This window comes from Trematomus bernacchii, unplaced genomic scaffold (genome assembly GCF_902827165.1).
Source record: "Trematomus bernacchii unplaced genomic scaffold, fTreBer1.1, whole genome shotgun sequence".
Classification (NCBI taxonomy): Eukaryota; Metazoa; Chordata; class Actinopteri; order Perciformes; family Nototheniidae; genus Trematomus; species Trematomus bernacchii.
The window spans coordinates 12,867,351-12,880,810 of NW_022987648.1; the positions used below are offsets into that span (position 1 = coordinate 12,867,351).

General features: G+C 44.4%; 1 protein-coding gene across 1 annotated transcript in view; it reads left to right on the forward strand.

The window, feature by feature from the left end:
- lrp1bb (low density lipoprotein receptor-related protein 1Bb) overlaps positions 1-12,802 on the forward strand; it is a 305,232-nt gene extending 292,430 nt beyond the window's left edge. The window contains exons 87-90 of the mRNA XM_034134148.1: positions 855-931; positions 1,991-2,081; positions 2,405-2,555; positions 11,628-12,802. Of these exons, the coding sequence (XP_033990039.1) occupies positions 855-931; positions 1,991-2,081; positions 2,405-2,555; positions 11,628-11,768 (460 nt within the window). The 3' untranslated portion in view covers positions 11,769-12,802. The remainder of the gene's footprint in view (positions 1-854; positions 932-1,990; positions 2,082-2,404; positions 2,556-11,627) is intronic.
- The last annotated feature ends 658 nt before the right edge of the window (positions 12,803-13,460 follow it).

A 13,460-nucleotide genomic window follows, 5' to 3' on the forward strand; every position in this document is an offset into this window, starting at 1 on the left:
AATCAGGGGTGTGGTGGGGGGGGACTTTAACGTGACACTGTGTGATGTGGGTTTCAGTGTGTGCATTTGCAACCTTTGCATGACGGCAAGTTGAATATGTTCTTTACTGACCAGTCATCACGTACAGCTTCCTAGGCTGAACATCTCATCAGTAATATGTGTCTACCTTCTATGCCTTCCACACAGTTTAAAATAATTTCTTCATTTGTTATGGAATTAGTCCTTTCATCGTGTATGCCTCCCAGAGGAGATCAAACTCCCCGTCGCTTCCACTATCTCATTAAAATTCATGTCGCTGTGACATTTCGTTCAACGAGGGTGTGATTCATTTCCCGTATGTATGGCGCTGCATTCTTATTTTTGATAGCCCGATGTTCTGATTCTTAAAGTGCATGTAATTTAGAGTAATTTCATTCTGTCATCATCCAGTCGCACCCACAAGATCGCTCATGCTTTACAGACCCATCTGCGTCAGTCGTGTGAAATTAGATATCACCTCTTCTAACAAGGGTCATATATCACCCCCATCAGATCCCATTGGAACACAAATGAGATGACGACTTGTTGTCCCGCTGTGATCCTTTGATATTTCTACACACTGAATATTCAACATGTATATCTCAACACACTGTTTGTGGACACAACATGTATATACTTAGTGATCTCTCTCCAGGTGGTGTTTTGTTTGTGTTTGGATCAAAGCACTCCATAGAAAGACTGAATCATAATGTGTTGTATATGTAAACCACGGTCACATCATAATGTAGTTCTTCATGTGAAGGTGTTTTTTCAGCAGTTTTACTCCCAGGATTTCTAACGGTAGTTTATTTTAACTTTGTTTCGACCTTCTTCAGGTGTTCAGCCAATTGGGCGGGAACACAGTGTGAGAGACCCGCCCCTAAAAGCAGCAGATCGGACAATACCAGAGGAGGTGAGTACTGGGAATATCACATTTTTACAATTTCCTACATTTTTAAATGTATGTAACATCCCTACAACATCCCAATTGCATTACAGTAGCAACGTCACTTATACATCTGAAATGATCACATTATTAAACATCAACACACATAGGACTCAGCCCTGGTTAGCGCCTTAACAAAATAATGTCTGAACTCCATCCAACCTAGCAAGTTTGCACTATTTTTAATAGAATAGCCCATACTCAGCAGGTATACTTATTTTGAGTTAAAGGAACTGCTGCCTGATATTTTCAGTCTTACTGTTCCGTCTGCAAATAATGTTAAGTAGTACATTGATATCTCCTAAAGAAAGGCTCTACATACAATGTTCATTGTTTCCCGCTAGCCCGTATTTATATAAATTTGACCTGGAAAAACTGTTGAAGTCCCGATACATTTAAATATCTCCGGTTATAATGTTGAGTAAGAATAATTCCCTTTATGCACAGATAGAGCTGAATACACAATTCAGCACCAGCCCCTCCCATCGATGCCACAAGCACGCAACAAGATGCCATTGCTGTAATGACAGTATGGAGTATGGATGCTTGCATTTCTCAAAGGCCTGCAAAGTCCTCATAAATGATTATAGCAAAATATATCTTTAGTGGCCTGAACCGGCCAAGGTAGCCTGCATCTTCCCGGGTTTCTATCTGTAAAACAGAATTTAAAAAGTGCGTGATTCAACTCGGTAGCAGTGGACGTTTTTTCTTTAACTAGCCTACTTTCAAACAAAACACAACATACCTTGGTGATGAAAACTAATTTCTATCTGCAATCAAAATGAACAATCTTTTTAGAATCTGCACATTTACTTTACTATTACTGCACAGCCAGTTTGTAATGGACATCTGTTCTGTAAATAGAGTGAAGTGTTCAGTCAACCAAGCATTAGAGAGGAAAGAAGAAAGTGGCCTTTTTGAAGCCACAGTCAGGCATGGTTGCATACAGTGTGTCACTATCAGAGCCCATCTGGAATCCTTTCAATCGTGTCTCATCTCACCATCTCTCCTCTGTGTGTCTCTCAGGAAGCATAGCTATCATTGTGCCTCTGGTCCTGCTGGTGATCTTGATTGTGATGGTGGTAGCAGGTGTTTACATCTGCAGAAGGAAGCAAAGGTAAGTCATTAAATATATAAATAAGAAAGAGGCTTCTAAGCAGCAACAGATGATAAGAGATCCAAAACTACACAGCTTTAAAGATGAATGGAAGTCTGTGCTTAATATATAAAAAGTGTGTTGTTTATTTGAACATGTTCAGCACAACACCTGCCCTCAGAGCTAAGCCTCTGATTATAATTCAGCTTTTAGTTCTGCCAAGCAAAGTTATGTACACCCAAGTGTGCCAAGTAGTGAGATGTGATTTGTTGTGTGGAGCAGCACAGCATGTTGACCTGCATGTTGAGTATCATGTTAATGATTTCCGGCTCCGCGCACCACAGGGGAAAACAAGTCCAGAGGCAGCCCATGACAAACGGAGGAATCAATGTGGAGATTGGGAACCCGTCATACAACATGTATGAAGTGGACCACGACAACCATGCTGATGCAGGCAGCCTGCTGAGACCCAACTTCACGCTGGACCCTCACAAGGTTGGTATATGTGCTTAATATTAAACTAACCGCAATGCAAACAACAAGCTATATATCCCTGAGAAGCACTGCAACATTATGGCAGTGTATTGCTGCCACTAAAAGTGCAAGATTTCAAATTTTACAACAAGATTAATTTTTTGCCATATTTTTATTCTGTTTTCATTATTACAAGAAACCTGTATTTTATCTATTTATTTTATTTCATAAATTACTGTGTGCTCATTTTCATCACTGATTTACTTTGTATTTATTTTAAACGTGATTCGAAACAATCTTGATTTGATATATCAATAAATAATAATTATTCATGATTGAGTGTATTGACTGCATTATGTTACATTATGTGACATAAGATACATCTATATAATATAACATATACTATATAGATATGTATATATATATATATATATATATATATATATATATATATATATATATATATATTACAAACATGCACATCTTCACATATAACTGTAAATTAAAATGACTTAAAATTCCAATCTATGTGTTGTTTAAAATTCACACTAGAATACAGAACAGTAATAGCAAATACAATATATCAAATATAGACTACTGTAGTTCAAATACAAATCAGGAAAATAAAGTACTCTGTCATTGCATACAATTATAAAAATATAATAGAAGTTATAGCATTTTTTTTCAATGATTGTTCATTTATGAAAGACCCAGAAATTAACAATTTAAGTGGACTACGTGATCACTTTAGGCAAATTATTGAACAGCATTTCTATAGAAATTATTCTGTCTCCAGATTGTTGATGCATTAAAAAACACTTGATAGTGATTACATTATTTGCTGAATGACTGTAATCAGTATACATGTTGCCTTTTTTCAACAATTCCAATGTAATAAGAAAAATGAAATGTGTCTTGGAATAAAAGTCAGCATAAACACATTAATCATGTATATATATATAGCTATGGTGAATCTGTCAGTATGCTCATTGAGTTTAAAATGTATAATTTAATTTAGCAACATATGCATTGGAATCGCTGTATAACAATTTCTAGGAACTTATGTTTGAGTAGCCATATGCAGTCACGTTCCATTACACATCCTTGATAAACAGTGCAGTGCTTGTAAAGGAATAGGAGGAGCTGATCGAATCGGCCTTATATGATGCCAATCCTTATTACACCTGCTAATTATCATATATGCTGCAATCATGACAATACTGACACTGCCGATCACACCATACTAAACTTGCATAGTACATCTCCATCCAAGAATAGTCATGTGTATAAAAACAAGTGTTGAGTAACCAGAAAAAACATGTTAGGGTAATTCCTCCAATTACTGTGGTAATGTGATATCTGGTGTTGGTATGAACCAATAGAATTATACCATTAGATTTTGTAGAGATTTTGTAAAGGCTGTCTACAGTAGAGTGCATGTATCTCCAAGTGCCACGAACCAAGATTACTTTTCATCCGGCTTGTGATTTATTCTGAACATGATCCTCAACCTCACACTAACACTCAGCATATCAAATGAATCATAACACTGTCACTGATGTTGTTATCTAGCTCACCTGCTAGAGCTTCAAGCTTATTGCTACTGCTTCTTGCCCTGCCAACTCTGACATCTGCTATTGTCAGTCCAATCTGGCTGTTTCTTTTTTTTTCCAACAGAGGCACCCTGGCTTGAATTTCAACTAGCTTCTGATTTCTACTACAGTCACTGAGTCCCCGACAATTCCTCACGTCTTTCACTCAGAGCATTTTTATTGTGTATAGCATTATTATGTGTTTGGTGTTAGCTGTGTGTGTGAATTTAACTTTAAACAGAGTTGGTGCCTGTTGTGTTGCAGGGCTGGTGTGTAAAATCCAGTGAACCTCACACTTTGGGCATAAATTCTGTGCCCAAGGAGGTAATCCCTGGACAGGTGAATTTTCCAAACTTTACTTTTTGTTTGCCCTCCAGAATACAAAATCACCCTCATGTAAGCACCCTCATGTGCACTGTGCAGTCACCTGGCGAATATTTTAAACAACTTGATATAGTGATCTGTGTGATAAGAATATATCTTAATCTGAAGTGAGTCAAGGTTATATCTCACACAGGCTCCGCTCTCTACTGGACTCTATGGGTACTACTCTCAACCATGCTATGCGAGCATTCACACACTGAGTTTGTATAAACGTAGCCGGCCAATCAGGGCAAGCCTACGTGAATGCGCGCGCAGGCACACAGTATATAAGGCAGCCACGCCTCCTGATCCTGTCATCCTTTTCTCTTCAGCGAGCAGGACAACACCTCAGAGAAAGTAAAATGTTTGAAAGAAGAAGAAAGAAGTTATCATACCTTCATGGAGTCGCCACTTCTAGAGACCCGGGCCTGTCCTTCGTGCCCTGGCTTATTAGCGGGCGCTGATCCCCACCACCTCTGCTTCGAGTGTTTGGGGGACCAGGATATGGCCGAGGCGGTGCCATTCACGTTCGCCATTCACGTTCGCCATTCCAGCGGGGCGGATGGCTCCGTTTGCCGGGGAGGAGGATGACGAGGCACTTCCGGGTCCGGCATCCATGGAAGTCCACCGCCCAGGTCTGTCCGCCAGGTCTTCCCCCTGGTGATGACCAGGGCGGCGGAGCGTGGCAGCCCATCTGCTCCCAGCAGGCACCAGGCTGGGCAGAGAACCTCTGCCCAGCACATGAGTGGAATAAACCGCAGAAAGTGCTGTCAAAGCACTGTGCGGGTTCAAAAGACGCTATTGCCGGCGTGCTGTTGTCAGAAAACACACCTTGCCTGGTATGATAGCTCCGATTAATGCATTTCACCGTTGAATGCGAAACACAGCGTTAATACGAAGGCGCGCAGCCCCGTGAGAGTGGCCGCGGTGCGTTCAAGTACCTCCGCAGAAGTACGGTGGGTTACGTATTGTAACCCTAGTTCTAGATTGATGTGTGTGTGAAAAAGTAAGAGTCATCTCTCTCCACAATTCCACATTTCCCCATAATGTCCGTTTTTAAAGAGACGGCATTATGACGGGAGCGTGCCGCGGTGCGTTCAAGGACCTCAGTAGAAAATCGGCCCTTTCTGTATCAGCCCCCCATGGGCCAAACTTCCTTTTATGGAAGGTTTGGCAGCGGGGTAGGCCACCAGAGAGTACTACAGCTTCTTAGCTGCGACTCCACAGCTGCTTGCAGGTCCCCTAACACAGTTTTATGGGGAATGGAAGCTCAGCTGTGTACTGACAGAATGGATGGACAGGACATTGAGACTGGGGTACTCACTCCAGTTTTGCAGCGTCCCTCCTCCATTCAGGCAAATCTATCATCCCAGGAAGAGATAGGTTTCCTTTCAACAGAGATTCAGGCCCTGTTGCAAAAACAGGCTGTGTCTGTTGGGCACTCTCAGGACAGAGAAAAGGGGCTTTACTCCATGTACTTCCTGGTTCCCAAGAAGACAGGAGAATTCAGACCCATTCTGGATCTTCGCAGCCTGAATCAGCACATTGCCTGCGAAAGATTCCATATGTAAACCAATTACTGGAACTACGGCAGCCGGGCGATTCATTCACAACCATCGACCTGAAGGACGCTTACTTTCATGTCGAAAATTGCTCCAAAGCACAGAAAGTATTTGCGTTATGCCTTCCAGGGGGTAGCCTACGAGTACAGACTACCGTTTGGCTATTCCCTATCCCCACGCACGTTCAGCAAATGTGTGACCACAGCGCTTCAGCCGCTTTGCGACCATGGCATGAGGGTTTTCTAATGCGACCTCATAGTCATGGCCATGCCACCCTGTCAGAGAGCAGACATGCATCACTGCTTCAGGCAGTTTGCAGACTGTGACAGGGGGCAACGGTGACAGCTTTGACCATCATGCAGACTCTGGGTCTCATGGCGGCTGCTCACCTTGTGGTACCGCTGGGGTTACTGCATATGCGTCGCCTGCAGAGGTGGTTTGCCGGCCTTCGTTTAGATCCCAAGAGGCACAAACGACGTCCTGTGACCATCCCCCCCCCCCCCCTCAGTGGAGAGCAACCTCCGATACTGGGGGTCCCCAAAGCATCTGCGGAGGGGAACTCCACTGGGGCGGGTGACCTCCTACATCACGGCATCCGTGACAGTTGCTTCACCCGGAGGTGGTGAAGCAGATCTGGGCAGTTCTGGAAAGCGGAGGTGGCCTGTTCGCCAAACGCGCGCAACAGCCACTGTACCCTGTGGTTTTCCCTGGCTCGGCAGGACAATCCACCCTTGGGGGTGGACGTGTTTGCACACGAGCCATGGCCAAGAAAGCTGCTAAGATAAGATAAGATCTTTAATTTGTCATTGTACAAGTACAACGAAATTACAATATGAACTCAAGACAATATAAAAACAACAAGACAATATAAAAACCAGAAATGGGACTTAAATAGACATGATAGGGAACATGTACATAAATAAATAATAAATTAAATTGCACGATTCCCCTCATATTGCACGGAAGACATTATTATTGCACGGAAGACATGATAACTTAAATATTAGCAGCGTTAAGTGCACATATGGCTGTCACGATACATTTTCCTGGCAATTATTGCGATAAACGATAATATTGTCGGCACCGTTGTAAGACCATTTTAGACCACTGACATAATGATAATATATAATAATAATTCAAGGGCATCCTTTCAAACATAACTTTTTATTGAACATTCAACATTGCAAATGAAATGTGAAATAATATTAAAATATATAAATGATATATAATAAATAAAACAAATTAATTCAATTATAATAAATTAATTAAATCACACACAACCAAAACAATAAATTAAATAGACTCATATATATATATAAATAAATATGAGCACACATTGTCTCACAAGCAAAAAAAACCCTCCTTAAAACAACAGTCAAGTGTACAGTCCACTGTCCATACAAAGACCCAGATGCCTCAACAGGCCATATCCAAATCTGTTTTTCAAAGTTTTCGAGCAAGGAACACCAACATGTTTGCATTGTCGGGCAAATGCATCTTTGATTGTAAACTGTCGGGAAGGCGGGGGCTCTCCATCTCCAGCTGCCGTGTTTGCTACCAGCTGGGAAAACGGAATGGGGTGGTTGTGTTTTAGGTGTAGTTTAAAATGCGTGGTATTGCCTGCTTTTGTCGCTACTTTTTTTAAACAAATGTGACACGCCGCTGCGACATACCGCCCGGCTCATTCAAGTCCGTATAGGTTCGCCTCGTTGATTTGGCTCGAATCCAAAATACTGCCACGCCGGAGAATCGAGATGTGTAGTTAGGTTTTGTAACCAATTCCATTTCACTTTAAATTCCCCGCGAGTAAGTCACACGTTGTCTCCCGCTTGTCGCTATATTATTAATTTGGCTGCTACGCTGCTGCACGTGCACGCGGAGTGTCCTGACCTGGCTGTGTGTCAGCCCCGCCCCTCACAGCGCGTGTGGCCGGCAGCCACAGCGCGCCTGGCAGCCACAGCGCGCCTGGCAGCCACAGCGCGCCTGGCAGCCACAGCGCGCCTGGCAGCCACAGCGCTCCTGGCTACAATGCTGGTCACATCCTTATGTAAACGGCAATTTATCGAGCTCAGAAAAGTTATCGAGTCCATTTTTATTTATCGTACGATAAGTCAATTTATCGATTATCGCGACAGGCCTACATATGGCCCTGGGAAAGAAACTAAACCTGAGTCTGTTTGTCCGGGAAGACATGGTACAGAAGCCGTACAAAGTGCTCGTTACCCGGGTGATGTGGGTCCTTGAGGATCTTGACTGCCTTCTTAAGGCAACGAGAGCTGTACAGTACCTCCAGGGAGGGGAGAGGGCACCCGATCTTCTGGGCCGAGTTGACGACCCTTTGGAGCGCATCCCTCTCTGCGGCTGTGCAGCTGAGGAACCACACGCAGATGCAGTAGGTGAGGATGCTCTCCACGGCGCAGCGGTAAAAGGACACAAGCAGGTCCTGTCTGAGGTGGTAATTCCTGAGTATTCTCAGGAAGTAGAGTCTCTGCTGTGCCATCTTGACGGTCGCCGTGGTGTTGGTCCTCCAGGACAGGTCATCCGCCAGGTGAACGCCCAGGAATTTGAACACTGAGACTCTCTCCACACAGCCTCCATCAATGTACAGGGGCTGCATGTCGGTCTTCTTCCTCCTAAAGTCAATGATCATTTCCTGGGTTTTCAGCTTGTTCAGCTGCAGGTTGTTTACTTTGCACAACGCTAACAGTTGCTCCACCTCGTCCAGGTACGCGGTCTCGTCACCCCCAGAGATGCAGCCCACCACGGTGGTATCATCAGCGAACTCCTCCTGGAGAGGGTGAGACAAGAACGATTGTCAGTCATCCTGTTTGCCCCAGGTCACCGCTCGGCGCCGTGGTACGCAGAGGTGACACAGATGATGGTGGGCCAGCCCTGGACGGTTCCTCAGGTCTGGGTGGCGTTGTCTCAGGAAGCAGGTGCAATAGGGGCGTTACCCACTCTGGGCCAACCTCTCCAGGCTTGGCTCCTGAGAGGGACATGCTGAGGCGGGAGGGACTGTCTGACAAAGTTATTCGGACTATCCAGGCAGCAAGAGCAGGATCCACCACAGCCTGTTACAGGACGAGTTGGTTGGGATTCCAGCGGTGGTGTGAAGAAAGGAGTCTAGAGCCTCTATCATGTACGTTGGGCTCTATTCTGTCCTATTTACAGATACTGGTGGACAGGGGGCTTGCTTATTCCACAATTAAGGTGTAAGCAGCAGCCATCTCGTCCTGCCATGAGGGATTGGGGGGCAGGTCAGCCTTTAGTCAACCGCTTATGGCGCGTTTGCAGGGGGTCAGGAGACAGCGCCCAGTGGTGCATGTCTCCACCCCGCAATGGGATCTGCCGTTGGTGCTCGAGGCTCTGGTCACAGAACCATTTGAGCCTCTGGAGCTCCCCTCCCTGAAGGCACTATCATTGAAAACAGCTTTGCTGTTTGCCTTGACTTCGGCCAAGAGAGTGTGCTAGCTGACCGCTCTTTCGGTACACCCGAGTTGCCTTTTGATTCGGGGTGACTGTGGCGGGGCGACACTCAGACCGAACCCCTCCTTTGTTCCCAAGAACCTAAGGAGTTCGTTCAGGTCGAGGGCTATAAAGTTAGACGGCTTTAGTCTTCCACACCATATTGGGGACAGGGAGGCTAAATTGCACCTCCTCTGCCCTGTGCATGTTATGTAGGGCGCACAGCTTCCATTAGGCGCACTGAACAGCTGTTTGTGTGCTTTTGGGATGGTGTGGCCGGTAAAGCTCTGTCCAAGAAACGCCTGACAGGACGGCTCTGCGAGTGCATTTCACATGCCTATGGACAGGCGGGGATAGCCTTCCCCACTGGGGTCCATGCACACTCTACACGTGTGTTCAACGGCGTGAGTGTGGAGGGCATATGCACGACGGCGTCTTGGTCTACGTCAGGCCCCTTCATAAGGTTTTATCTTTTGGGCATGTCTGGCTCCTTTTCATCGTCTGTGCTTGCTGGGGCAACACAGGACTGGTGAGGGGGGGGGGGGTCTGTGGGTCAGTCTGACCCCCCCCCCCTGGACATAATGCCCTTATGTTTTCCCATGCTCCTTAGGGACCCTGGAAACATGGTGCGCAGTAAGCCCCATACAGGGCTGAAGGACTCTCCCCGCCTGCCTGTGGGCGGGCGGGGAGAGCCTTCCTCACTATTTTCCATGCACACTCTACACGAGGTAAGCGTGTGTGAGTGTGCTCTACCCAGCCAAGTAAGCTGCGGCCCCGACTTCTCCGCAGTCTCAACCGGATGAGATGAAGTTGGGGTGCGGTGGCTGTTAACCAAAGGCCGGTCAGGGGCAGTGTGATGGGTCGATGTTGTTGGACGACAGGGCGTTTATCCATCAGGGCTCCACCCACTGTACCCATAGAGTCCAGTAGAGGGCGGAGCCTGTGTGAGATATAACGGGGGGTTACGTATTGTAACCCTAGTTATATAAGCCCAGGCGGAGCCCTCTACCTAGGGGCCCTGTCTTTCCTATGCCGCTCGCTGAAGAGGGTGTAGGATGACAGTATATAAGGCGGCCACACCTCCTGATCCTGTGTGCCTGCGCGCGCATTCAGGTAGGCTCGCCCTGATTGGCCGGCTACGTTTATACAAACTCAGTGTGTGAATGCTCGCATAGCATGGTTGAGAGTAGTACCCATAGAGTCCAGTAGAGGGCTCCGCCTATGCTTATATAGCTAGGGTTACAATACGTAACCCCCCGTTACTCTCACCGAAATCTTTAGATGTCCTATACATCAGTTGTAAAAGTGGAAATAGACGAGTCATCTTTGCCACTTTACTGCTAATGTCAAAGAAGTATAAAAATATACTTAAGCTATGGCTGTGCTATACTTTAGAATAAAGCAATTTTCCATGTGAGGATTTAGGTTTTAGTGTACTTCCATCTACATGTTGCTGTCTGTTACCGTATTGCTTGCTGAGTAATAATCCACAGTTTGCATGAGTTATGTCTTGTGCTCTTTGTTTCTTTCAGTTTTTTCTTCTGTACTGCTGTCTCTACTTTTTACACCTTGATAATCACAGTGGACTTTACTTAAAGCTGCACTAATCACTATTTTCTTGGCTCAATTGGCCTTGTTTAATGCTCAACAGTATGGCTGTGTGTAGCGTCAAACCCATTAGCGGTATCTCTATCTATTTGTTTTGATTTTTCGCTAACTAACTAGAAAACCACTCTCGCCAATCTTGTCTGCAGACATAGCAGGCAACCAACCTTTACGTCACCTGCATTTAAAAAGCTACAGTAGCAAACATATACGAGTATTTTGCCTTTTTATCAGGTGGTGGGGACCAAAACAGAGCTAAAAGAAGAGTGACTCTTTACCTTGAATGTGTCAGGTGTACATAACACGACTCCAGATGGATAATGATGCTGTTTCGTGGATTGGCTCTTATTCAAACGTTAACTAACATTTGCCGCAACACTGTAAGATCATTGTGTGTGTAAAAACAACATATTGTATTAATGCGGCTTTATATTAAGACTCCTACTGTTCTGAAGTAACTTAGATAAATAAATAGATGTGTTCCATCTTCTTTCCTTCCCTCACAGCCAATGAACTACTCCAACCCGGTGTATGCAAAGATCTATATCGACGGGCAAAACTGCCGGAAGCCGGTCATCAGTATTGACGAGAGGAGAGAGCTACTCCCAAAGAAACTGGAGGGGACAATTCATGAAACCGCCGCATAGCCTAACTTTACACTTTGTACTCCTTTTTTTACCACAGTGTACAATATATAATACGAAGGTGGAAAGAAGAATTTTTCTATTTCCTACGAGACTCTTAGGTTCTACCGGTTTAGCATCAGCATAATGTCCTTGTTGGTGTGCTGAAGAGATTTATTTTCCATTTACTGTTTTTGCTTTCTAATGTTTGTCCGACATAAGTTATACAGCGTTGTACTGTATACTGTGTGACACTGAAGTAAAGCTGCTCATTTGCAAAAACCTTATTAACACCCATAAGCCACACTCGTGCACAGTTTAAACCTTAAAAATGCAGTGCTAAAAATTGTACCCATACCTGTTTCTAGTTTAGGGTGGAATAGGGACCGTTTTGTGAAGGTGAGCAAAGCAGGTTGGCTCAATTTTTCTGAACAAATGTTAGTTTTGTAGAGTTAGGGGTTGGTTCTATGGTTCTTTTCTTTTTTTACACATCATAGGACATACAGACCACAAAGCTTCACAATTGAGCAGTAAGGCATCATATTTTTGAGGTTTTGTCCTTTTTTTTCCCTGAAGGATCTACTGACTGGATTTCCAGCGAACGCCATACTATCGACATGATCTTTCTCACACAATATGTAATTTCACAGCGTTTCCATTTCCTTGGATTTCCCGCTTCATCTGCCCTGTTTCTACATTAATATACCACATGAACTTATCTTTTTTGGTGAAAGATATTGAAGCCCATGTTGAATGTTCTCCGATCAGATGCCCAGATCCCGTACTGTACACTGAACAGACAGATACTGAATACCATATTTTTCTAGGTCTCATATATCAACAGATGGATTAAAGATGTAGACAAGGAAGAGATTTACCACGGCTATGGAAAAGGTTATTAATATAAACACATCTGTTACTTTGGAAAAAGAAAGATGATAAATATAAGAAATTTTATAATTTTGTATTTGATTTGTATGTTGTTTGGCTGCTTGTATTTTGAAGAAATGTATTAAATGTAAGTAATTTTTATATAAAATGTAAATCGATATTGAATAAAGGGGGCTTATTTCCACTCTGTGTTCCTCCCTTAAAAACTCCTGGTATTCAAGCCGTGATCAAAGTTGTTATATATCCACGCTTTACATGGCTGACCTGACAAGTCAATCAGTGTGAGGTCTTTTACCTGCTGGGCAGAGGAAGGTGGCTGATGGGAGATTATTGTCCTCCCTGTGTGTGCAGGCAGGCCAATACCATTCATTACCTGGTGGTGTTGCCAGCGTCGGTGCCACCTGCTGAATGATAATTCCCTCTCCTTTTACTTTACTTACAATGGCTGTCTCTCCACACCTCCTTCCTCACCATGGCAACCAGAGGAGGCAGCGGCACTCTTGCCCTTTCTCCATCTATCCAAGCAATCGCCGGGATCTGCCAGCACACCCGGCCCGACACATTTTTATGATGGTAGGAGTAGGAGTGCCACCATTTCCAGCTTCCCTAATTGCCTCCGCCTGTAAAGCCTCGTAGCAATGAGAGAGCCAGTGAAATCCGCTGAGATGACACAGGGGCATTTAAAAAATGTATGAGTCCATGTTTTTATGGATTTTCTACAAATCCAAAAACTTTTGTGGTTATAAGCGGACATGTTTCTCTTGGATAAAGGAAAGCCAGTGTACTGAGAGGAGGAGGAACTGCCACATCGCTGTTGAAGACTCT